The sequence below is a fragment of the Dromaius novaehollandiae genome, chromosome Z (genome assembly GCF_036370855.1).
Source record: "Dromaius novaehollandiae isolate bDroNov1 chromosome Z, bDroNov1.hap1, whole genome shotgun sequence".
Lineage (NCBI taxonomy): Eukaryota > Metazoa > Chordata > Aves > Casuariiformes > Dromaiidae > Dromaius > Dromaius novaehollandiae.
This window is the reverse complement of record NC_088132.1, coordinates 24,213,319-24,240,362: the sequence shown is the minus strand read 5'-3', so window position 1 is coordinate 24,240,362 and position 27,044 is coordinate 24,213,319. Positions and strand designations below refer to the sequence as shown.

Sequence of the window (27,044 nt, the reverse complement as noted above, 5' to 3'; positions counted from 1 at the left end):
TGAACTTAAAATGTACTGCTCAGTAACAGACTTCCAATCTAATCTGTCCTGAGCCTTTGATTTTTCTCTTGAACATCTTTCAGGGCTATCGAATGGAAAATTTCATTGGGCTTAAGCACCTTGTAGGCATAAGCTCCATGTGTCCCTCCAGAGGGCAGTTGTTGCCAGAGACATCCTTACTGTTAATCAGCCTCCTCACACTTAATGTTTAAAAGTGCAAAACTTAGACAAAAGGTGGATCAGCTGCAGAAAACCTCTGTATTGCCAGCTGGGTGTTTGTGCCTGACTGGGTAACAGCAGCATTGTCAAAGTAACTGAGCCTTTTTTTGCTTCGTTCCACCAAAATAAATGAATACATAACATACTTTTGTGTTTGATCCTCTCTCAGTGCAGTGTTTTGTTACCTAGGAGGCGTGGCTCACTATGAAAGCACAGTGACAAAACATAACTAGACAGGGTGGATGTGTGCTGATATGGTAACCAAAGCTATTATAAAAAGTGTACGTTGCATGAAGTGGTTTGGTACCTTTTCCAAGTACAAAATCTGTTACGTTTCTTACATTCTGGACTAGTCATTTATAGGATACATTTCTACTGTTGTAAATACAGAAAAAAACTGTGAGGGGGAAACAGCTATTATATACGTGCAACAGTTGCTTTCCCCAGTTAAATCTCTCTTTGCCAAGTGTTGTCTAGGCAGGACAGAGGGGCTGCAGCGAGGACTTCCGGTGCCAAAATATGTGTATTTTTTGATACGGCTTTCAGTCAGAGATCAGACATCCTGGGGTTACTGGCCCACTGAGATAGCAAGCATCTGTACATGATGCATAATGCTTTTGAAGATCCTAGATTAAACCCTTTCTGAAAATAGATAAAAGATCTTCCTGTTCAGCTTTGGAACCAATATAACACAGCCAGCAACAGCGCATGTCCCTCTCCTTTGCCTATGCAGCTTATCTTCACCTTGGCATAAAGTAACTCAGTGCATGATGCCTCTGATGAGCTGGTTCTGTAGCATGTGAGCTGTGACAGCAGATTTTGTGCAGTGATATCAGTTTGGAAGGAAAAGCAGTAAACTTTACAGTTCCTTAAAAGGTGTTTGAGATACCATTGGTTGGATGGTGGTACAATTTTTACTTCTGAGATGGACATAGAGAAGTGCAAAGGTTCATTTCCCTTTGTTAAAATTGAAGTTAGCACACTATCTGCTTTCAGTAAGCTGGGGTTTACTTGTTTGTGGGGAAATCTGATTGGATGGCAAACTGACATTTGATATAAACATGTTCAGCAACAACAGTAGATTATTTTCAGTATATGACTTTTTTTTCTTCCTTTCTTTTTCTCTGAAGAAGGCGTGTGTTCTACCTTCAGCACCACCTAAGCAACAAAATTCCTCTTCTAAATGTGGTGTTACCATCTGTGGACAGCAGTGATGAAACTTTGACTAGTTCACAACCCAGTCCTGCGACCAGTCACATGGCACAAGCTATGGATGTTGATGGTTTGAATGAATCCAGCAGCAAGCAAGGTTATACCCAAGAAACAAAACGTCTGAAGCGTGCCCCTGTGCAGGACACTCTTGGCCCAGAAATGGAATACAGGTTCATTGACAAAGTTTTATCAACTTGTAGAGATGTGGAACAAGTCAGATTTGCTACTGCGTATCGAAAATGGTTAGTTACATTTTTAGGTCAGTGAAGGAAAAGTTCAAAGCCTGCAGGGTTCTTCTTTTAGTGCAATATTCCCTTTTCACACACAAATGCATGTCTTGGTTGCAAGTGTTAGCTAACCATGTAGTTCTCACTCTTTTAATGGTCAGTGCTAAAGTTCATATTCAGAGTAGATGTCTGTCACTTTATTAAAGAACTGGCATACTGTTTTATTAAGCATATATACTTTGCTATCTTTAATCCTTTTAACAATCATTCTCTTTCTACTTGTGGCAGCTTCCTATCATACTATTTTCCTATTTTTTTTTAGCTTCTGTATTAGGATGGACTCTGAATAATTTGGCTTAAAGAGTTTGAAATGCTTTTGAAACACGTGTCAGCTTAACCTGTTTCCAGTTTGTTCCTCTTTACTATAGTAGATCCTGCTAGTATCTTACAAAAGCTTATTGGGTTCAGGCTTTATTCGATGAGGGCTATTACTTTTGTATTAGTACAGTCTTTGGTAGAAGACCAGACTGCAATGTTTGTTCTTCCAGTTTCCATTAACAGTGTTGGAGTCATGCTTGCTATTATTGTTATTTGGGTTTTTTTGCTTGTTAGTTGTCACATAAGTTTAATACAAAAGTCTGTGGAGGTAAAATTCTTAAAAGCTGATGCAGGAAAATGAACTAATTTTCTTCCTCACACATGCGTGCACACACATTCACGGTCAGAACTATATTGGAAACATTTTTCTTTGAACGGATATCTTTACATTCATTTCCTACTTTGTATTTATTTATTTATTTTACCTTAACAATCCAGAGTTAATGACACTTGATACACATTTCTGAATGTATTGTGTACACTACAGAATCGCAGCCTGCTAAATCACACATTTCTAAGTTGTACATGGGCCAAGACTGTGCAAGTCCAATAGATGATAAGGCAAAAAGTAATTCTGCTGATTGGTCTTTGAAACTATACAGTTTAAAAAAGGAGGCAGGAGGGAGCTATCTCTTCCCTTTTGTTCTTCTACAGGGCTTCCGTTTGGGGTTTTGGATTTCTCTCTTTTTTTTTTTTTTTTCCTCTTCTTTCAGACAGCACTTCTTCTCCAACCATACACCTCTGTTTACATAACTGTAAATGTTAAGGGAATCTGATACACAAATTTCTATTCCAGTGGAATTAAATATGAATGGATTATTTTGTAATTTCCTTAGAACTTACCTATTTAAGGGACTTTTACACTAATGGAGTTGTGGTGATCCAAAGACCCGGTGCAGAAATATTGTACAGCTGTAGAAGTTTGTGCAATGGCATCATTACCTCTGTTTAAAACAGAGCATACTTGCTGAGGGGATTAGATAATCAAGCTAAAGCCTTTGCCAAAATGCTGTATGTTTCTCCTGCCGAAAGTGCCTCTTGACTATAAGTTTCAAGCTGTTGTTTCTGTTGGGCAGAGAGCAACAATGAGGGAGAAACAAACAGAGGTAGCCCACTCAAAAAGTTACCACTTGAAAAGAAGTGCTTGAAATACGTGGAATTCCAGCAATTCTAAATAATTTGGTGGATAGGAGTTGCTCTTTCCATTTCAAAATGAAAATGGACTACCTCTGGTCTTAGTGTGTTCATAAACCCATTTCAGCCACAGAATAGCTAACAGAGACATTTCTAAACATACGTTCTAATGTTTACAGTTTCTAGATAAGACTCAAGCATCTTCATGGCAAAGCTTTGTCTGTATGAGCATCTGTACTTGCCACTTTATAGCGGGGATATACATGGCTGTCTGTTTTCAGATGCTCTGGTATACTTTCTTCAATGATTGTTTTAATTACAGAGCAATGTAATCATGTGGGAAGGTGGTGTCAGAATAGAATGAGAGGATTATTAGGTTATATAATGTTGTCTCTATAACCATTGAAAAATGATCAAGAACTTTTATCCATACTAGACTGCAGGCTGTTTTCTGTGTACAAAAGACATATTAAAAACCAAATGTAACAGCCTGTCAACTTGGGTAAAGATATCCAATTAATGACTAGTGTATACCTGGAAAGTGTGAAGTCAGCTGATGTTCTTTGTTATGGATCATGTTCTGTTCCTAGGTTACTTAGTAACTTAGTTGTTTTGTTGGTTTACCTTTGCAAAACTTACTTGTTCATCAGAAAAGTATTAGAGGAAGGAGCAGACTGGGAATTGGGGCAGGACAAGAAATACTGCTTGAACTGTGGAAGGGAAGAAATGCTCTCTTCTCCTAGCATTGGAATGACTGAGATTTTTAGAGAAACTTGGAAGAATTACAACAGAATCTGACTTGAAATCCATTATATATTTTCTCTAGACTATAATCTGGAATCTTAGTTGGCTTTCTTAGAACTGTGTCACAGAAATTCTGTGCTGTCAAATTTGACAATCCTTCCATCATGAGGACATAAGATCAAACTGCTGCCTTCAAATACATGTTTGCAGCCCCTGTTGATTGTCAGCAGGGGTTATGCATGCTTGCGTGAATACATGATTTGATCCTACATAGCTGAATAGAGTTGGATTATGTTTTCATACCTGGAAAACATTCTGATAATTCTGAGTAGAGAGAGTGCTAATAATTTATTACAATTATAAAACACAGATGGCTATAGTATGACTCCAAAGTGTAGGTTTTTAAAATCTACATCTGATGGAAACGTTCTCCTTTTTTTATCCGATGAGAACAGTTACATTTAAGAAGTATTTGAGACCACAGTTTGCCACACAGAAAACCAAACGGTAGGGGGAAAAAAAAAGATACTAGTTGCAACAGGTCATGTTTTCCATTTTGAAAGACATGTATTTAGTAAATAGCTTTGATTTTTTCATCCTAACAGTATAAATGATACTAAACATGAAAATATATAGCTAAATTACTCAAAGCTGTCAGGCCTCTTATGTGAGGCCTCTTACATGACATGATTGAAGATATATTTCCAGTAGATTATAAAAAGCTCAGAATTGTATGATATCCTGGAACCATGAGCTTTGTAACATAATCTGCTTAACCATTCAATATTTGTTCAGAGCCTCATTTGGCCACTTTTTTTCCTTCCTTAAATTATTTAAATAGCAGTTTTAAAAAGTAGCTTCAGGGCATTGGCAATTAACATACATAAAGGTTACTGCGAAAAGCTCCATAGTGTTAAGTAATGTATGTTAGACATTTCATGTTTCAGAGATCAGAGCATTTTACTTTGGCCCTCTTGTGGAGGAAACATCCAACTGAAGCTGTAGCGTAGAAGGCTGTTGCTCTCTGAAATTCCTTCAGACACAATCAGACTTTGTACATCTGTAAACATCTTCATAAAAAGCTCAGCATCTTTACTGATTTTATCTTTTGCTGTAATATGTGCCATTTAAATTGATCCAAACTTTTTATTCACTGGATTAGTCTTTGAGCAATTTCTTTGTGCTAGAAATACATTTGTTCCTCAAATACACTTGTTCCTCAAAATCTTTTATTTAACTTGAAACTACTGAAATGAGAACAGAAAGGATCATATTTTTAATGTGTTAAATTCTGTGCTGTTACGTGCATTAACTATTACTGCATTGGCATTTGGTTTATCATCTTGTATGTTATAACCACTGGAGCAACATGTGCAGCCTTAAAAATAGCTACAATTACAAACTAATATAAAGTTAATATTGGAACCCATCCCTGTATTTGCTGTGATTAATATTTGTTAATCTATTCATGCTTGCATATTGAAGTGTTTTGTTGACTTCTTATACATTTTTTATGCAGTCAACATCCTTGTGTTGTTTAATATGTGGAAAAGTAAATTTTCAGTTTATACTGATTAATTAATTATCTTTTATAGAACTTGTTTTAAGAGAAATAAGCAACTTGTTAATATAGGGAGAAAGCTTAGATTGTCTTTTGCAATCAAAGTTACAGGCATTTCAAGTTTTGTGTTAGTGCTACCTAATCAGAATGTGTAGCTAGACTTTATGGACAGGAGTAACTTTTTTACTCTAGGTAATTAATGAAGTTTTAGAACAGTACTGTATAATAATGATGAACAGAAACAAAGGGTCTTGAAAAGGCTTGTCTGCATAGCCAGCTGAGCAAGCAAACCTTTTCAGAATAATGTACAGTACAGTGAACACAATGTGACTACCAGAGAGTAATTTAACCAACGAGTCTTCAGAGGCTTGATGAGTGAATTTTTAGACAAGGGTTTTTCTTCCTAGTTTTGCTTTACCTTCTACATGACATGAATGGTCCTCAGCTTTTTGGATTTAGTAGAAAGTGAACCTTTGCACTTACAATGGGGGGAAAAAACTATTTGGCTGTATCTTCTACAGATTTCTACATAGGCTTTGAAAAAAGCAGTGAAGTGAAAGGTAGATGTGACTTCTAAATGCATGTTTGTCCAGTTCTCTTTTGATGATGAGAGTTCTTTACACTTAGAATTTACTGGGGAGAGAAAGGGGATATCACCTATTCTTAAATGCACTTAATATTCAAGTTAGTTTCAAAGGAAGGCCAGTGTCCTTGTCAAGGATAATTTTCCTTTTTTCCCAACATGTACAGAAGCATGTTTCCTCCCAAACTTACTGTCTGTTCTTCCAGCCAGCAAAGAAGAATGTAGCAAAGTGTTGGAGAGGTGGCCTCCTTTAATATTTAGATAACTCTGACTACCTCCTGAAGAGTGCTCTGATTAATGTCCTTAAATGGAGTTCATGAGACTCAATTTTTTTGGTACCTCATATTAGGTCTAGACCCTCTTTCAGAGGTAAAAAGCAAGAGCTTTATTTATGAAGCCATCTGGTTTGCCCAGAAGAGTTCAAACAAGAAAAAATAAAGGAAAACCTTCAAGTCATGGTTAAAGTTGTGAAAACTGTAATTTGCATTAACTTTCACTAGGCTTTTCCTCTGAAAAAGCAATGTATTGCTGAAAGATGGAGGAAATACGTGCTTCCAAGAAATTCTTTGTAGTCAGTTTATGCTTTTGGAAAATTATAAACCTGACACTTCCCTGTGGCTTTTACTTAGTGTGTAACGTTACTTCTCAGGGCATAGATTATCATAGTGAATTAGGGTACATTTTTAGAGTTTATAGTCATTAATTAAAAAAAAAAAAGCTAAACATATAATAACTGGCTTTTAAGATTTCTTTTTTTTGTCTAGAATAGTGTTTTATATCTAGCCACTAGCTAATACTGTACCTAGTTATCTGCTTTAGACTTTTATCTGCCACTGGTACTCATCTTCTCTACACATATTTTATTCTGTATATTTAATTACTGTTGCAGTCTGGCAGAAAGTTCCTAACTGTTGCTGGGTATCATCTGAAATTTCCCTAGTGCCATTCAGTAGGACATTTGGTATCTCAGAAGGTCATATGTTGTAAAGCTACAGGATGGTTTTTTACTCTGTATCTGTGTTCACACACTATGTAGCTTAGGATTTTTTTGGTGGGTTTTTTTGTGTTTTTTTTTTTTAAGTCTTGTTAGGAGTCTGAACACTAGAATTACAAGAACTTCTAGTTTTCGATAGCCAGCATATGTTTATGCATGAAACAAATATGCTAAAGATAGAACTCTTAACTGAAGTCTAGTTTATTAAGCATCCTTATCTGTAGCATCTGGAAACCACTGTTAATCCTACATATAGGCAGTGAGGGAGGAGGAGGAAAAAGAATTCACAGCAAACAAGGTGCATAGTTTGTTCACGTGATGCTTTCCAAATAGAATATAATTATGGTAAAACAAAGAAATTTTCTTGGAAGACATCTTCTTGTACGTTCATTATGTACCAATTTCGTAATTTTGTTCACCAGTAATAGTCACATTCCCTATATGGCTGTGATGAATGAACAGATGAATGTTTTTTTAACATATAGATTATGCTATTGCCTGTAACTGAAAAATCACATAAATGACATAAGGTACCAGTATTTGTTTATACAAGACAAAATACATGTGTATCTACTGTGATCATTACCATTTGTTTCAGTTCTTTCTTTTTGTAGTGGCTACATTTAAAACTGGATAATCATCTTGTAAAAGCATGCAAGAGAATAGTCGTCTTTAATTTCACGTAGCAGAAAATAGGAGATGTCTTGAATGGTTTTAAGTAGCACTCTAACCCACAATAGTGAAGGTCAGCACTACAGTATTTATGTAAGCCATTAAACACTAATTCTGTAGCATCATCATCTCCATCAGAGTACTATTCCATATAGGACAAAATGTTTATTTTATCAAGATACATGAAAAAGTATTTAATTCTCACATCTTTTATATTAGGAAGAAACAGCTCCTTTTAACCATAGTAATATTTTGCATTTTATGAAGAATTCTCAGATACACAGTTGTGACTATTGTGAACTTTATGCAGATTTCTAGTGCTGATTAACTAGATAAATGGTAAGTTTTGTAGCAGAAAGAATAAAATGATGACAAAACAGTAAGACACTGGAAAGCAGTCCAATAAATGACCAGTGTTCTACAGCATAGTGAATATAAAGCATTAAGTTTGTCTTTCACTGGTTCTACTTTGTTATAGGATAAATTTATTTCAGAGAATATTTTTTGTCATCAGTAGGCGAACTTATCTGAGAAGGTATAAATGATCTGTATTTATTCTCCCACAACAAGTGTGTGTGTGTATGTGCAGATGGATGGATGGTAGTATTGTGTTAATGTAATGTTCTGTAAAAGGACAAAATCTCCCATATATGGCTATTTTTATGTAACACTGGTGATCTATGAACAGACTTTTTCTGTGGAAGATGTATCTGAAGTCTTTGAATCTGCCTAGATCACTGCCAATATCAGGGTTTGCTGAAAGCAGAGAGATCTTTTGCTTCCCCTCTGCCGCTCAGTCTGTCTTCATTCCATGATCCTTGGGTAAATGCTGTTCACCTGCAAGCCAAATTACTGGTGGCCTACTCTCGGTGTTTGGAGGGTGTGTTTGAGACAGTGAACGAGTTTGTAAGGTCCTACAAGTTTAGCTGGGAGAACTGGGAAGCATTCAGTCAGTGTCCTCCCTGAAGGATACCTTTCAAGAGTCCTCCAGGAAGGAACAGGCAGGCACACTATAGATGAAGTGCTCTAGCACCTCAGGAGACTAGGAAGAGGAAAGAATGTAAGACACAAACTAAACTAACTGAAAGTGATGTTTGAATGCAAACATCAAGTAGTCTTTTTGGTACTTTCTCATTCTCAATGTTTTTCTCATGTGGTTCTTTTTATAAAGATAGATGACATTAAAAGATTCTTGAAGTTACTCGTCATCTTGAATGTGTGCTGTTTCTAAATTATTGGGTTTTAAATTTCTCCCAGAAGGCCTCAGTTTTATTGGAAAGTTCTAGCACCTTTCCTCTTTTCTGCTAGACAATGCGGTTCATTTTGAATGTCTTAAAATGAGCACCTGAAATCACAGGACATTAATGAAAATATTGTTTGTCATTTTAAATGCAAAACTTAAAAAGCAGAGACATTTTCTGCTTATATGGGAAATATGGCTTGTTTCATTTTTATCTTACTAGCTGCTGGGATGGAAGGCTGAAAGGATTTATAGGAGGCTGTGAGTGGGTAGGTACAATTTTGGGGTCCATTAAATCAGAGAGCTTAGTGTGAGCAAGTAATAAATCCTTCCGAGTACTTGTACAAAACAATTTGCAGGATCTGGTCATTAGTTTGTTACCACTTTGTGTGCTTGATTTTACTTCTGTTAAAAAGTGTGACAGAATTGCCACCAGATTCACATAGGATCAGGCTCTACTGCAGAAAAGATGTTAGTCACTACATGGTAGCTTTGACATAGTTAGTGTGACAGATTGTAAGTGACTTCTTTGTCTTATACAAATGGTTGTATTTATGGCTTCATGGAAGAAAGCTGGTAGGGTAGTATTTATTCATTAGCACTGTTATTGAGAAGAGACTGTTAGGATTGTGGAATGTTACAGGTTTAAAAAGATAGCTAGAGAGAAATATGAGTACTACCAGATATAAACAGGTAGGAAAACTTTTCTTTCTTTCAATGGAAAAGATTTTGTACAATGTACATGCATACAAACCAAGGTAAAGCATGAGAAGTTTGGAAAGTATTGCATATCAAGACATGAATGTAGGTTGATGACTGAGCTTGATGCCAGATATTTAGTGAGAGATGGTCAGCTTTTAGGTGATAACTGATGTAACCTTGAAGGCAGGAAGTCTTAATAAATACCAAGTAGCTGAAGTCTTACTGTTCTCAAAGTGTGCTATAAACATTTACGGTGCAACAAGAAACTGCACATTTGTCATCCTGGTCATCTCACGAACTTTTATACCTAGGTAACAGCTAGTTTGCTTTTTAAATGCAGCTACTTAACGTTGATTTGAGATGTTCTAGAATTATTTGTTGTCGTCTAGTACTAGCTCATTTCTTCCACTCCTTTTAATACTTTTCCAGTGGAACATGATTATAAACCTAGCTTTGCTCTGAAGGGAAGTTGAAATTCCACCATATAAACTGTTCAGCTCTCTGCTGTCTAGTTAGAAACATAGGAGGGCATTCTAACATTGCTTTCTAGTTGTGCACACTGAGTTTTACCTTGTTTATCTCAAATATTTTGTATTGCATGTTAATTATATTTTTACATATCCTAATAGTGCAAAATATATTTAAAAAAACATCCCTTGAGTCCTAACCATTCTATGCAGATGTCTTCCAAAATTTACAGGTACAATTTTAGTGGTGGTGGTTGGTAAATGGATTTTTTCCACTTATTTATCAGCAGACTTGTTTTTATATGTATTAGTGACAGAATGTACTAAGCACAGCTGTAAGTTATTGTATTTCTGTAGAAAATGGAAAATAGTGTAAAATTGTTTTTGTTAAATGTTAGCAGTTTTTAAATAAACTTTTCATCTCCTAAAAAATCTGTGTGGCAACCTATTTAACCTAGAGTCCAAATTCATTGTTTGTTTACAAACAGATATTCTTCTTAATTAGTGCTGATCTCCTTTCTGCTGCTTCTTAAATAGGAACTGCATCTTCTTGTATGAACATAAGGTAGTGTCAGCAGATTTAGTTCATGGGCTGTTTAAGCATCAACAGTTACGATATTTTCAGATGCATTCCTGCATGTTTGGTTTGAGCATAGCTTACACAGGGATGAAGAACTGTAATTTTTGCTTTTAAGAAATTTGGCATTATCTAGAGTTGTAAAATTTTGACAGCTGAATGAAGTTCACGTTTCTCTAATGTCCTTGATTTTCAGCATCCTGTGTATTAAAGTGCTTGCTGCTTTTAAATCTGGAGGGTCAGCTGTAATAGCTTATGCCACATGGACAGCAGTCTTCCTAGGGTTCATAAAATTCCCTGTGCTTATAATTATAGATTGGATAGAAAACATATCACATCTTAAAATTATGAAGCTAGGTAACTGCCTTTTTATGTTCAAACAATATGCTTTGCTTGATTCAGATTAAAGATAGAGATAATATAGAAGTGTGGTACTTTGATCGCAGCTGATTCTCTTTAGGACAAAACTTTTGCTGCATAAATGTGAAGCTACCTGATAAGAATCCTTGCATTACTCCTAAACTGAACTTGATAAAAAATTTCTTAACTTCCTAATTATGCAAATATATATGCATTAACACCTGGATCCACAGTGCGAGTTCTTAGATGTGCGGTTATGCTTCTCCAGCAACATTCTATCTTATGTATAATTTTGAGTTTTCATTTATTGAATATTATTATTTATCAAAATCCTATGTTAAGATGTCTTTCATAGATTAAGGTAAAGCTGCAGTATAAATCTTTCCAATGCTTTGTTTATCAGGGCAATCAATAGTTAAAGATCTTTCATTCCAGGTTGTTATCCACATAACTCAGAGGTTCACAGTATCTACAAAATTACTGATACTAGCAGAATGTCTTTTTTTTTTATTCCACCTAAAGCGTGACTGTATTAGGTTATTCTAGTATAATAGGTGTATGTAAAAGCTGCTTTGTATAAAGTTAATCAGTTGCATATTTTAGATACTTTATAGGACATGACTGGAATCCTAGGTCCAATCATTTTTAAGTTTACTTGCGTGTTTTTTGAATTGTCTTATCTTAATATCTTGATCATCAGATACATGTGAAAAGTCATGGATGGCATTAAAATAATGTGATGTGTCTGCTTAGTCATCTCTTCTATTTGCAGTTTATAACACTTGTTTGTTCTCTGTTATAGGACTTCAAATATTCCACTGTTTTCTAATTCTTAATAAATATCAATGTTCCTCAGCAACTCATAAGCGTATTAAAACCTTAGAACTCCTTCCTTGATGTCAGAAAAGACTGGCTTTGGGGCATTTGTTTTTGGTTTTGCTTGTCAAATAACTTTAAGAGGTTAGTGCCCTTTTTGTGTAGGCCTTTTGTGTTCACTACCCCCTCATTGTCATATTTGCAGATTTGATTGCCATTAAATATATACATATTTCAAAGCAACAACAAGCATCCATATAGCATTAAATAGAGGGCTTTTAATTTTTTTTTTTCTTAGAGAAGCACCACAAAATTCAGAAAAAAATTTGGACAAGGCTACATGTTCAGTACAAAGAGATGTTTCATTATTTTGACCAAAGTAGTCATACATAATACCTTGTGCTATTGTTCAAAGTCTGTTTACCTAGACTAGTGGTCCCTAGGATTTGATAACTTACGGGTAACAGTGTGAAATGAGAAATTACTGCATCTTGGGGTCTGCTTTCCAGCCTCCTTGCAGGGCCAGAGCTTTGGGAACTACTGCTGTATATAAATATGCATCGTTCCATATGTATCGAAGGAGTCATATTTCTGATGCACAGCTACTTGAACTGTGCAAAAGTCTAAGTGTAAAACTCTAATGCTAATAACAAAACCATGTGAAACAGCAAAGGAAGGCTGCATGACTTAGGGTACTGCTGAGACCATCCTAGTTTTTTAGGTGGTGTGTAAAGTCAGCATATGCCGCAGTCCATTAAAAATTATCAGTACCAGAATGCTGTTTGGCCCATGCAATACGAGTTATCGGCTATACTGGACAACTGTCAGCTCCTCAGAACTCTTGGTGTAATACATACTCATATTTTGCAGACTTAGCAACTTACATGTAGTCGTAGAGATTAATTATTTTCTTCCCCATATCTAACTGCATTCTGCAGCGTTTTAATAGAAGAATGAAGCTAGTGTTGCTGCTGCCCTTTTATTCAGGCATATCAGCAGAGCTTCCTCATCCCGACGTTTTTTCATACTCTACACAAGAGTTAAATACCAAATATCCTATTTTAAGCAAAGTACCTGTATATCGAATCCATACATTGCATTGCCTCTTTTCTGAAAGATTGGAAATGGAAACTTTCTGTTGTGACAAGCAGGATATTTCAAATAATTAATTAAATCTACCAGGTGTTTTGGTATGTTTCAGTCTTGCTTATGCAGATTTATAAAGGAAAACTCCATTAAACTTCAAAAACTATGTTAAAGGGAGTTCTCCTTTCTGCTCCCTGGAACCCTGCAGTGCATACTATAAATGCCTGAAGTAGAAAGTGTACCTTGGAAAGGTAGTAGGGATCTTCAGGATATCTTCTCCTCCTTTCATACCCAGTCTTTCTGGTGTCCTTCCTTTCATGTTTGCTGCCTTTAAGAACCCTGCAATGAAGCCATGCAACCATTTTGGTAAAGGGAATAGCGATTGCTCTTGAGGAAGCTGTGATACTATCATTTGTCCGTAGATGTACTCACATGATGCAGGGTTGGAGGGCATTTTGTTTGTTTGTTTTCCTTTTCACAAAGCGTTCGTTCCTCTTGTGATATTTAGAGCTCCGTTGTGGTCTTTGGAGATCTGTTTCTCTCATCCTCATCATACAGGCTGTAGAACTGTCAGCTGAACGATCAGGACAAACAAATTGTTTGAAGCTGGGTACAATGTAATAGAATTTTACAGAAGCATCAGCAAGAAAAACAAGACACTAAAGCACCCGGCTGATCTCTTGACATGTATCTCTCTATTGGTTTCTTTTCTTTTCTTTTTATTTTTATGTATGTTGTATCTTAAACTGTAAAAAGTTTACTAACTCATTGGTTAGTAAGCTGGTTCTTCAAAAGTATGAAGCCCCAGGCTGTTCCCTTATAGTTTGTTTGGGGTTACTATACCTTTAGAAAAAAAGCTGTGGATTCACTGCTTCCTTTGTGATCAAACAATTGAAACATATTTGAGAACTGCTTTTCAACGGTATCCAACAGAGAAGCAAAAAAGAAAGGAAATGGAAAATGTGTATGTCAGGAAATATCCCAGTAGAGAAGAGTATGCTGGTGGAGCACAGGGGGAAAAAAGCAATTTTGTCATCAGTCTCACATCATTACGTACAAAAGGCGAGGGTAAGTTACTGTGCAGACATATTGACAAGCTTGGAGAGCAGTAAAGCAGTGTGTAAAGGATGAAGGCAGCCTTTTGAGGGCAAGTGCATTACATCACTTGAAGTGGAACACTCGCAATGGAGGGAATTTATTTTACTGTGGGACAGCTTTTTATTTCCTTTGCATATATGCTATCTCAACTCTTACATTCCCAGCAGTATTGGCATTTCTTTGGCTGTAGTAAGCTTTCTTGGTGGCTTACAGCTCAAAGCAGTAGGCAGACAACAAAGACTTCTTAGCTGCAGAGCACACGGAGTTTCAAACATCTTGTTCTCATTATAAACTTGCTTGTTTAAAAACATGTACTAATTCAGTCTGCCTGGTGTCTCCATCTGTTGGGATTTAGATACCTGTCTTTTAAGGACAGTGAACTTAGAGTTATTAGTGCTTTAATTCAGTATTTTGTAGTTATCCCTGTCTCCCTTTGAAATAGGGTAATACTGATCATGTTTTATATATAGGCTATTAATGCAGGAAAGCTAAATACTAAATCTGTCAAAATTGACTACTGCGTTGGAAAAAACTGGGGCCTTTGTATACAGATTTAATGTTACGTATTACCCAGTGCTTTTAGTGTTTAGCACCCAGCTTTTTTCAGTGGCAGTGCTCTGCATTGCTCAGCACACCACAGTTTCTATTGAGCACCCAAAAATGAAGAATACTGAGTGCATATGGGCTTAAAAAACCCACAAATTTGTTAAAGCACTATCACATAAGAATTCTGTAGAGGAGGCACCTACAATACACGGCTTTGGTGTGGCCCTTACTTGCCATGTGGCATATGGTATACACACGAAGGAGAATAATTCTGTTTATATGGGAAGTTTTCATCCTGGTAGTTCCAAACCTTAGTTTGATTGTGTCATCTTACTACTCCTGTATTTTCAATAATACCAAAAATATATATACATAAAAATAGATTTTTTTCCGTTCAGTTTCTAATGTCCTCAAAAACAGTAAATGGAAGGTGCTTGGAGAAAAGAGCAATGCTTTTTTTTTTGGAAGGTGCTTGGAGAAAAGAGCAATGCTTCTTTTTTTTTTTTTTTTTTTTTTTTTTTTCCTTCTTACCATGATTGCAAAATTAAATATCACCTTGTAACTGCAGCAAAGAATCTGTGGCATTTTTATGATATACCACATAGGAACCACAGTATTTAGTCTTAGTATTGATATTTTTTTGTTTGCATATATAAAAACTTTTAAGAGTTTAACTGTTTAAAATCCTACCCATCACAATTTGCTTTTAAAGCTGCTAGTGAAATTAATTTCCTCACGCAATCGCCTTTACTTAGGAGGGTCTCTAACACCAAAAGGTTCTGATTTCAAACAACATTTCCTTTTTCATGTCATTAGTTATGTATTGTAACAGTTAATATGCAAACAGTTCACAAATAGTTGAGTCTTGCTATACATTAAATGACTACAAAGCATATTATTTTCCATGTTGTTCAATAAAAAGCAATAATATAAATCAGTAAAACAAGGGTTTTTTTTAATAAAAGCTAATCTTAAAAAAAAAAGTCCTTCCTCCTCCTTCACTGTTTAAATATACTTCAGATCATTCTTATGTTGGCATACTATAAAACAAAACACATCACAAGAGAGGTCACGATTACCAGCCTATCTTCAGCTGAAATTAGTCTAAGGTAATACCAAGAAAGTACATGTAACCATTTAATAGGAGGTTACATCTTTTTATTTTTTTAAGGAACTGCGCTGTTAATATTTTCCATTTCTTGTCTGTACTGGTTTGTAAGCAGGTCTGTGTCTCCTGTCTTTGTCCCGAAGGGGAGTAAAACATAGGTCTTTATCAATAATAAGAGTCAGGATCTTCTCTTTCCTGCTGTCTTCCTTCTTTGTGAAGATGGAGTTATATGTCAACATAGGTTTATGTATCTGTACAGCTGCACACCCAGAAAGAAATCCTTCAAGCAGGGATGAAATTCCGCGCCCCCCCCCCCCCCCCAAAAAAAAAAAAAATCGAAGATCCCCTTTCTTTAGCAAAAGCCGTAAGGTTGCTGTTTACCTTAATGTGGCTAATGTGCTAATGCCACATAGTCTATACAGAACAAATCTCCGCTAGCCCTCTACTGACTCCCTTCACTCATTTATGCCACCCACGTTTTTCACTTCACCAAATGATAGTAATCCTTAGTCCTAACTCAATGATCTTAATCTTCAAGAGGAAAAAAATGGAAGTGGAGAGTAACTGTGATTGAAATGTATCATCCTTAGACTCTATTAGAATTTGTATCATCTCATTCATTGTTGCCACCTACTATCTGGTGACCAATATTTAGGCATAGTCCTGATAAAGTGAAGTTTTTCCAATTGGATCTTTTTATATTGAATCCAGTAGACATCTTTGAACTTGCTCTAAACAAGCAGGCACCCTCCTGGGCTAATTTATTTTGATAAGGAAGATATTCTGTTTCAAGGATACAGATGAACCCATTCAACGTTTAGAGATTGATTTACCTCTATAATTCACCGTAGTCCTAAAAAATGTGCTATAACAGACTTCAGATGCATTAGTTGCTCTCAGAACTTGAACTAATGCAAATATGAATATAAACAAGAGACTAGACAGATGAGACTCCTTTTCATTTAGTGTGTTCCTTCTGTATTCTCAAAGATTATGAAGACTATTTCTATTTTCCATGTGCCTTTATGATCCAATGGTATTCATTATTAAAAATCACAGCTTTTCTAGTATTGGGTCTGTGCTTAACTCTCACGTATCTCACTTTGTATTTCAGCAAAGACTGTTGACTTAAATTTTCACCTGTGGTCTAAATGCAGGCCCCCACCTAGACCAATGATTTCTTCATTGACTATTGAGTGAGTGAGTTAGACATGGCTAGGCTTTGAGGTTTTTTTTTTACATATTCATAGTTTCAAGTGACACACTCACTCCCTCCTTTATATTACATATACCTCTGGTCTGCAAAGCTCAAGTATCACAAGTTAGTATGAGTCTGGCTCTTAAAAGGGATCACATAGAATTAGTGGCCATTTTAAAAAGAAAAAAAGTGTGTGGGGGGGCATGTTCACTGGCACTTTTCTCTCAAATAGTGTTTAAAGGAAGGCTTTCTGTCCTTTCCTGTCCTCCAAGGCAGTGTTAAGAGACTTAAGACATAAACACTTTCATACGTACTTTTCAACCAGCACGTGTGATACAATGTGATATGTTTTTTGCATAGGACAGCTACTGCTGTGACATGTCAGTGCCTCGAAGAAGAAACAGTAAAAGATCACACCGTGTATTTGTGCAGGGCTTCACCCTGAAAAAATCAGCCTTGCAGCATACTCTGAAGGCTATCGTGTACAGGTGATCCACTGGACCCAACAGATCACTAGAAGGGAGTTTGACGTTCCAGCATTGCTTTATTGTGAATATTTTCTTTCACTGTCTCTCAGACTCATGGGGGACACCGGCAGAAGTGCCTCAGCTGTGTTTCTTTCCACTGACAGAACTGAAAAAAGAAAACTAATGTGAATGATGCTGGTGCCAAGTCATTAATTCAAAACCTGGAATTGCAGGCAGGAGGCTATGGATTAAAAAACTGGAGCTGTGCCTTATTTTAGCCTTTTCTGCCAAGCAGTTGGGCTGCTGCAGTGACTGGTTTCTGCAGCACCCTTTGTAGTGCTAGACGTACCTGACTGCAGTAACCAGCTCAGAAGTGAGGGTACTATTTGGCTTGTTACTGAGGTCACAAAAAATCTCGATCAGGAAAGAAATCCAATTTCCTAATTAATTATAAATTTGATTTTTTTATTCTGTAAAACAAACACTCCTACAATCTGCACTATCTGCAAGTGTTTTTGGCAAGGGGTTATATCTACTTCAGCAACAGATGGAAGAGGCAAGACCCTGCCATATCCTCCACTTCTTTCGACCTCGGCAACCACAATACTACTGCTGCCTTCTCCAAAATTAGGCTTTAAGCCCACTCACTTCCCTCTCCCTGAGATACCTAGGAAACTGAAAAGACAAAACAGACCTGAAGCTATCAGCAAAAATCACGTTGCTTAAACCTATGCAGCCCAGAATGTCTCTCTGTCCTTTTTAACATGGGATCACTAGACAGACTAACCTGGACTGCACGTTGGGACTCTGCAGAATCATTGTTTGAGAAGGTCTTTTGGGTGGGCTAATAATGGCCCAACTCCATCTGCTGATAGGTCCTAGATTGGAAAGAACAAGGTAGTGTTGAATTGACCCATCTCCTGTGTTGATCTCACAGGCAGGTAAATTAATGTTTCACAATCACCTGTACAATAGCACCTAATGGAGCTACTTGGCACACTTTGGCACTGTGCTGGAGAAGACTGCTCACAGAAATAATGCAGCCTTCTTGGCATTTGAGGGTCTGAAAAGAAAGGCCTGGAAAACATGAAGTCAAAGAAATACAAGAGGCATTGAAATGTTCTTGCTAATAAGCCCAAAACTAATGGTATTCAGAAGGAAAATGCCCATGGCAAAGGAGCATGTGGTGAGGGTAAAGTGAAGTCATCCTCAGTAAGAACCTACTTCTTGTTTGAAAATGCCTTCTGTATCACACAATTACAGGAAGACAGTGACAATGCTTATCACCTAAAACTTCACGATTGGTTACACCGATTGCAAACAATCAGGACGTAGCCAACAGGCAGCCTAAGGACATCCCACACATGAAGGCAGCTGGCTAAAGTCAGAGGGAGAGTGTAAGGTAAATCAGTTCAGTCCTGCTCAGGCTCCCTAGGCTCCCGGTTCCACTGTTAGTAAGTGCTGGCTAGTGGAACTTACTGAGGAATTAGAAGGGTAAATCTGCAAGTACAGCTATCCTATTTAATTTAACCTTTTTATTCCCTCTGTGAGCTTCCTGATGTGTAAGTTCCACTAGAGATTCTCTTCTAAAGCTGTGGGAGAAATACGAAAAAGCCCAGCTGGGTGTATTACACACAACGTACTATCTCTGAATTCATTGGCTTCAGTAAATTTCCTGTGCTGTTTGACACTGCTCTGTGAAAAAAACAGCCAAAAAAAGCAAAAACAGTCCAAAGCCAGGTATTTTGCAAAGTAGGTGACAAATTTGTCACATTGACATATTTCTCAATCTGATTATAAATGAAGGTGTTTTATACTTACAAGTAGTTCTTCCGAATGTTGTACCTGAAAAATGCCTTTTACTTTCCATCACTGTGGTCCTTAAAATTCTTGAAGACTTCATGTATAATACAGAGGAGGTTTTCTCAAGCTAAGTCTTTAAACTGTTACAGCTTTTTTGAAAAACACACACTTTTTTCATTCACTTAATTCATTACAAAGGGCCGCTATCAACTTTAATTTGAACACGGAAAAAAGAGGAAGGAATGGTATTGCTTTTCTATGTTCATGTCTCAAAGCAGTGTCTGAACAGCAGGAAAAAGTGACTGATTCACTAGTGAAGGAGAAATGAAGCAAAACTCTATACAGTGTGTAAGAAAAGGACAGTAAATTGAAGGTGGCCTTCAAACAAATTACACTCCTTTAACATATCTCCAAACTTTCAAAATTGCCTACTTTGATATGTTCTTGCTAAATTCCTCAGACACTAAACATACATTATGATATCATCCATACGGCTGATTACTGACTGTGTTCTCTTTTACTACACTTAAAATTTTCTAATTTTTAAATTTATTTTTTGGATTAAATCTAATGTCTAGTAATTTTCCTTTACTGTACCCTGAAAAGCTTTCTCCTTGCCAGCCAAGATCCATATTTAAGGCCTTTTCATGGTTTATGCTGTGTTTTTATAATTTTAATTAATTAAAAATTTATGTATATAGTTCCTCAGGCAAAATAAATACTTCAAAGCATAACTAGTGAGGTACTGTCCCTCAGATTGTTAAAATATTAGAAAAGGAACAACCTGTTCTTTACAAGCTGTGGGTGAGCTGACTACAATAATCACAACCCAACTGAAGTGAATTTTTTCCATTCTAATATATGTGATATCTACTCCAAAGTTTGGCCAATGAAACGAGGAGACCATAAGAAAACAAGATTTGTAGCACTTCTCAAGTGTGCAGGATATGTAGTTAGGGATATGTTTAAGATATCACTCCCTCACATGGGAAGTTTTTTTCATGAAGAAAAATGCTGGTGGAACCTAATTGTCTCTTGTGTGACAGTTGAGTAAGTCATGGACTTGATGCAGAAACCGTGGGTGAAATTTTACAGGTGCGCTATTCAGCAGATTGGAATAGGTGATTACAGTGGTGGCCTCCAGGTTTGAAATCCATAAATCTGACTCTGCGCTCCTGACATAGCATTTCTGACCAAAATAAGCAAGATGGTGGAGTGTATGACACTTTATTAATAAAACTGTGTTTTTTCAGATTGCTAGTCCAGCTAGTATCGGAGTTTGAAAACATTTCCAATTCTGAATATTAAGTTCCTGCTTAAATATCATGAAGCATCTTTGAAACAGTCTATTCCAGCTGCAGATATTTTGCAAACCAGTAGAGTCAGAGATTAATGCTTTATGACATACAAAAGCTGTAATTACAAGCTTTCGGATGGTAAAAAGGCATTATTTTCTGTCCCTACTAGACCTTGAGCTATCTGACCTTAAAACTATGTCAAGCTTACACTGGTCTTTTCAGTCTAGAAGTGCTCCTTTGACCTTGGCCCAAGGCTGAAAGTAGCAAGTCACAGACCTAAGACCACTGCAATTGCCATGAAAATCTCTGAAAATACATACAAGCTTAGTAGACTAATGTAGTAGAAAAAAAAAGTCTGAGCTGTCATGGCAAGTTTTTTTATCTAGGCTAACGGATGTATGAATAGAGGTAGAACGTAGACATGCTGAGTCCCGTTAATGTGTTTTACAGAGCATCATTTTTTCCTGAAAAGGGAAACCTTCAATGTGACGTTTTCCCCGTAGACACATACCCAGGCCCAGTTATGAGATGCCAACGTGAAACCTGGCCCAGATGCTTCCCTGTGATTTCACAGACTGGTACTCAGGGCAGCTGGCGCCAAAGCACCCTAAAACCTCACAAGAGCGAGGGGGGCTCGTGGCCCCGTAAAACAGATTCGGAAACCTCGTGTGACTCCGTCCGTGAACGCAGGACCAGCTTTGTGTCCAGCAGGTCCCAACGGCCACGAGGCTTCTCCGAGGTGCGACGGCCTCCACCTGCCCCGCTGTCTCCTCGGCGCCGCGGCCGGGCCGCGCAGCGACAGGCCGTACGTGGGGCAGTGAGCCTGCTCGTCGCCCGCGCACAGCATCTGGGAGGAAAGGCCTGTTCGTCCCCGCTTTCCTCTGAGCGGACCACGGCGCGGGCACCGTGCGGGCACTCAGCCTTGGGGGCCATTGCTAGGTGGGACGGGGTAAACGCCCATCCTCAGGCTGAAACGCAGGGGGAAAAGCACATACGCTGAGAAATCAGCTCAGTGTAAACAGCATTATTTACACCGTGAGAGTGTCTGAGCATTTCAGAAGCTGGCTGATCCGCGTTTCTTACTGATTACCACAAACAATGTCATTGGAAAGATGTCACCGTCACAGGGTTTTGACTTAATGTTCAGCAGACAGCATAGATGCATTCATAGGCTCAGTCCATTTTACAAATTTTACGAACTACTGTTGGTGCTTGTGATGTTGGTTGGTTGGTTGATTTACTGTTTTTAAATGTGTTCAGTTCGAAAAATGGCAGTTCACATTCGTCCGAAAGTTAGTTTCATGCCAAGCGTGGTCTACAGAACTCACAAAGCGTTTCTACGTTTTGGGAAAGGCCTCGAATAAAACTGAGCGCGACACTTCAAACCTACTAACGACGAACTGCGAAACAAATAGAGGAAAAAACCCCGTAGCTCTGTGAGGGAAACGCCTCAGAGCAGGCAGCTCTCCCCGGCCGCAGCCGCGCCAGGCCAACTCGCGGCGCTCCCCGCGGAGCGGCCCGACCTCCGCCGCAGCGCGGGACGCCGCTTGGGGCGCCGCCGGGGGCGGGAGGGGGCAGCACCGCGCCGGGCGCAACCGCCACGATACGCCCGCTGCCGCCCGCGCGCCACGGCCGCCATGTCGCCGCCTCACCGCGGCCGCGGCGGAGGGATCCGGCCGAGGGGCGGGGCCGGGGCGGCGGCGGCGGCGGCGGCGGCGGCGGGAGGAGGAGGAGGAGGAGGAGGAGGAAGATGGTGGACCTGGCGGCGGTCGGCGAGGCTGGCTGCCGGGCTTTCGGCCCCCCGCGGCGCTGCCACCCCGGCCGGAGCCGCCCCGCGTGCTGAGGGGGCCGGCGCGGACCCGCACGCAGGTGCGGAGCGGGCTGCGCGGCCGCGGGGGGAAGGCGCCCGCCGCAGCCGCAGCCGGGCGGCGTGTGGGGCCGGCGGGGCGGGGGGCGACATGGCCGCCGCGGGGGGGGGGGAGGCCGCGCCGCGGGTGCATGTCCGTGTGTCCGTGCCCCCGCGTGTGCGCGTGTGTGGGTGAGCGACGCGTTCGCGCTGCGGCGGAGGGCGCAGAAACGCGTTAACGCCTTGGTTTTTCGCCTTCCGCCGGCCGCGGTGGGCGCTGGGGCTTCTGCGGTGCAGGGGGGAGAGGCGTGCGGCGCTGCGGCGTCTGCCCGACCCCCCCTCCCCTTTTCCGCGATTAAAGGGGAAAGGAGAAATTGGGGGTCGGGGGCGGCTCTGTGACGGCCGGTGGAGCGCCTCGCGGTTGCGGCAGCAGCAGAGCCGTCTGCTGGGCTCCCTGGACAGGTCCCGGCGTGCAGAAGGGGCCTGGACCTTCCCAGCCCCCCCCTTATTTTAGGGTTTGGTGATTCCCTTCCCTGCCCTCCGTCCGTGGGCTGCGAGGTGGAGGCAGCATCTGCTGCGGTCGGTCCTGGTGTCGGGAGAAGGGGAACCTCCTGCTCCTTTCCTCCTGGGAAAGCAGCTGTGCGCTGCCTGAACCGCGGCCTTGGCCAGTGCAGCCATGTATGTTCTGTCCTCTTTCTGGAAACATCAGTGTTAGTAGGCACCAGGACTCATTTTGCTCTCGTGATGTGTAAATCGGCCTTTCGGGGAGACCGGGAGCTTGGGCCTAAGGTGGGAAGCTGCGGCATCGTTGTGCTTCCCCCTTTCGTGGCTTTGTTGGGCTGTAGGTTGCAGTGTGTTTGGGAGGGCGCACAGCGGAGCTGGCTGTTTTCGTTGCTGCTGAGGGGACAGAAGGCATGGATGCTTTTGCCTGACTCTACATGTATTAAGAGTGAGCTAACGTGGGTGTAGGGCAGATCGGGCGTGTAGCATTTTTTCTTATCTTTGATAGGCTTTGCCTTACGCCAGCTTACAAGATTGTATCCAGGTGGCTGCGGTTTTGGTTCTGCTGTGTGGACGTGGCCCTTAGGTCCCAACCGACGTGCCCTGGAAAATATTCCAATCACAATACTTCAGGTTCTGCTGCATTGCTGTCAAAATCTGCACTGGCCGACCCTGTCTCTGCAGCCTGTGGCTGAATCAAGTGTGTGATGCATTATTTCCCCAAACCCTGGTGAGGACAAAGAATATATGTATTTTCTAGCTGTTACATTTCAGTGATATGCAGATAACTAGAAATTAGGTGCATATTAACCTTTTACTTTAATCTGAAGGGGGAGGAGAAAGGGGCTGCTTACCTGTTACTATTTTTAATTGTAGTGGTTTCTAATGGTGCACATACAGCCTTTCTCTAGTCAGTTCAAAACACAGCTTACATTCTTCAGTTTCTCAACTCTTTAAACTTTGGTGAGAGGTTATTGAAAATCTTCTTGGATGGAGGAGCTACAGTCTTAAAAATACTTGATTCTTTTTTAGTTTGTAACTTGTGTTTTGACTGAGGGAGAACAATTCACATGGAATTCTGCTGCACCTGTGCATTAGTGTATATTTATACTGAAAAGTTAAGTGTCCATTAAATAAGAACACAAGATCATGGGGAACTGCAAAACCAGCAAATCCAGCTTTCTAATACACTTTGGGAAGGGCTTTATGGATTTCTAATGAGTGAAATGTGAAGCAGAATTTGACTGAAAGAAAGGAAAAGCACCTTGTGTTCACTGGAAAAATTGTAATCTGAATTTGAGAAATATATGAGCTTTGAGGCCGTACTGATTTATGCACTGCTGGCTGTTCAAGGTTAGTTGTATAGTATGAATCCTATAGTTCACTGGTCTAAGTTTTCTTGGACGTTTTTAGTTGTAGCTCAAAGCAATACATTTGACTTGCGTTAATGCATTGTCCTCACTTAAAATAACGTTTTTCTATCTATTATTCTGGCTTCTAACAGATGCAAGGCCAGTCTTTTAGAAGCCTGTTAAAATAAAGGCGTTCATAGATTGGTCCTTTGATCATAAAATGGAAGAATGCTGCAAAAGTGATTTGGTACAGCTAGTTAGATGTAATAGTTTTGATGTGTTGGAGAGCAGGGAGAGAGACAAATACTTCCTAGTATAACTACAATACTGAAAGTTACTTAATGTAAAATAATTTTTGTAATTTCTTATGCTAATAATATAATTTTTAAACACTTGTGTATGATAAGTTGGTAAGGCCTTACATTTTGGGAAGAGTGTAAGTACATTCCCAATTTTTCATTTGTTAAAGCTGTCCTCATGTGTATTAAAACAATATGAAGTAATGCTTTGGAAGAAATTCTGTTATGTTGGATGTGGTGATGTAATGGATGCAGGAGGTGAAAGTCTTGGTGTAGTCAGTTGTGCCACCGTTCTTCTGGGGCAGGGAGAGTGGGTATGGATATTTGGAGGTAGACGTGAACATCTTATTTGCAGTATATGAATGTTAAGAGCCCATAAAATGCTTTTAAATAAGAAAAATCATACTGCTGATTTCGAGGCTAAAGTTTGTGGGAATCTATCCAATAAATGACAGTAATCAGAAGCCAGAATTCTTTGTGTTTAAGGTTTGAATGAATTTTAGTTGGAGTTAATCTTAATTTAATTCCTTAACTGTCTTCTGATTTCTTTGGTATTATTTTATGCTACAGTCACACACAATGTTTACATTCTTAAATTAAAGAAGTAAGATCCAGCAGCATGAGAATTATGTGCATCTTTGAAACAAATCTGAAACATTAACGTTCTGCTGTTATAAGCAGTGCCTGCCAGCACTGCAGCTGACATGAGAGGCGGTGGGGGGGAGAACTGTTCAGCAGCTTGTTTTGTATTTTTAATATGCCAGCCTGCTAAGTCGTTTGCAGTGTTGCTTGGTTTTAGGTTTTGTAAATGTGCCTTAATGTTTATGGCAAACAAAATCAGGGAAATGGGATAGTAAACCCAGAAATAATATCTGAGAAAATATATGCTATATTGGTTCTGCAGTGTTACTGCATGTGAAGTCAGGGTTAGAATCTAAAACTTAACCACTTTTAAAGAAAGCTGATTGCTGCAGATTAAATTTTGAGCTCTTCAAGTTGACAAAATCAAGGAAAATCAAACTTAGCGCTAAAACTTTTAACTTGCTTCTGTCTGCCTAGGTAGTTCAGACCAAATTCAGATTTTTTTTCCCCCCTTTGCACATGAGTTGACTACTGTTGGCTGCAGCTGTTCTGGATTTACACTAGATTATGCATGAGAAGAATTAGATATTTTCTGTGTATCCCCTCTCAGGGGAAAAAAAAAAGAAAAAGAGATGCTTCAGATAGTTTAATGTATGTTGTCTGTAGGCAATACAGCTTGATTAACTGAGGCTGAAATTTAAACAAGATCCTATTACTCTAGGTTTAAGTCAAACCTTGATGTTCTAGTAATGTATTTTTAAATATGTTTTTTTCATTTCACAGAAGCTGAAGATTTCTACATAATGAGAGCTCTGACAAGCAACCCTCTGCTCATTTATTTCTAATGGGTTGTGTGTAATGCATGTTGTATAGGGGTTAAAGGTTTCTGAAAACGAGAGATTGATTGTTTTTGCTTGATAGTATTGATTGACTTGATAAGCCAGCAGTGTGATAGTATTTTCCTATTTGCACTGCATGAGACTGTGTTCTCCAAAAGAGCTGTATGTTTGTTATTTTGCTGAGAGGGCCTGGGTAAATATCCTCATTTGCTACTTCCACATGTGCAGACATATAATGATGATGATAATAATATCTATCCTAATTCTTAAGAATATTTCCTATAAATACAGGAATAAATAAATTTTATAAATATACATTATATATATATAAAAAACAAGTATAAATAAGTAAGCACAGGAAGTGAAACAACAGTATAATGGGAAAATACCAACTGTAGATGGCAGAAGACTTAAGGATACTGTAGCTGAGTGGACCATAGGATTATATCTTTTGGTTAGACACTCTCTGTTCGAAAGAGTCTGCCTTAACATAAGGAGAGGGGTGGAAAAGGGAGTGAAAATCTTCTTCCAAGAGGTCAACAGGGACATGCCACTATCACTACTGGGAAAATGGGATCCAGGCCTTGCTACTTAAAGGGCTGGGTTGTATTCGTCTAGTTTACCTTGTGGTTGTTATAGGGTTATGTCCGACAGGATATTTTCTATACTGTGTTCTGTCTAATTTCAAATACTGAGTGGAAGAATAAGTCTATATAAACAAGTATTTCTTGATAATTAGTGTGGTTTTGTACATCAGAAAGGATGCTAATGAAAGGAATAAAACAACGCAGTAGAGGTCTAGATGCGACAGACCAGTTGAGGAACTTCTGTTTTTGCTGTCAGCTGGCAGAAGGTGGAGGAGATGTTCTGTGAAACTTAGACCACGAATTCAGAATGCTTAAAAAGAAAAAACTTAAGACATATGCCCTAACCCTCCATGCTGTCATCTATTATTGGATTATCTATTTAGTCTGTACAATCTTGCTCAGAAGCCAGTGATTAAGCAGCACTTGCATTATTTTTTTTATGAGCATGTTAGTAAAAATTAGTTTCCGTAGGCCAAAGACCACCTTATCCCACAGATGAGGAAAACGTGTGAGTAGAAAGTAAGAGACTTCCAGATAAAACTTGTGGG

At 39.0% G+C, this 27,044-nt stretch overlaps 2 protein-coding genes across 5 annotated transcripts in view; both read left to right on the top strand.

Moving 5' to 3' along the window:
* The window catches only part of PTAR1 (protein prenyltransferase alpha subunit repeat containing 1), a 43,525-nt gene extending 31,711 nt beyond the window's left edge, over positions 1-11,814 (top strand). Inside the window, exon 7 of the mRNA XM_026097803.2 lies at positions 1,350-11,814. Within this exon, the coding sequence (XP_025953588.1) occupies positions 1,350-1,698 (349 nt within the window). The 3' untranslated portion in view covers positions 1,699-11,814. The remainder of the gene's footprint in view (positions 1-1,349) is intronic.
* Positions 11,815-22,076: 10,262 nt separating this feature from the next.
* Positions 22,077-27,044, top strand: part of APBA1 (amyloid beta precursor protein binding family A member 1) — a 99,304-nt gene continuing 94,336 nt past the window's right edge. Inside the window, exons 1-2 of one of the 4 annotated variants that reach the window (XM_064502453.1) lie at positions 22,077-22,359; positions 23,382-23,567. The gene's annotated coding sequence lies outside the window, so the exon portion shown is untranslated. Of the gene's footprint in view, positions 22,360-23,345; positions 23,568-27,044 lie in introns of all 4 variants that reach the window. The other 3 variants (XM_064502452.1, XM_064502451.1, XM_064502454.1) reach the window with 3 other exon arrangements.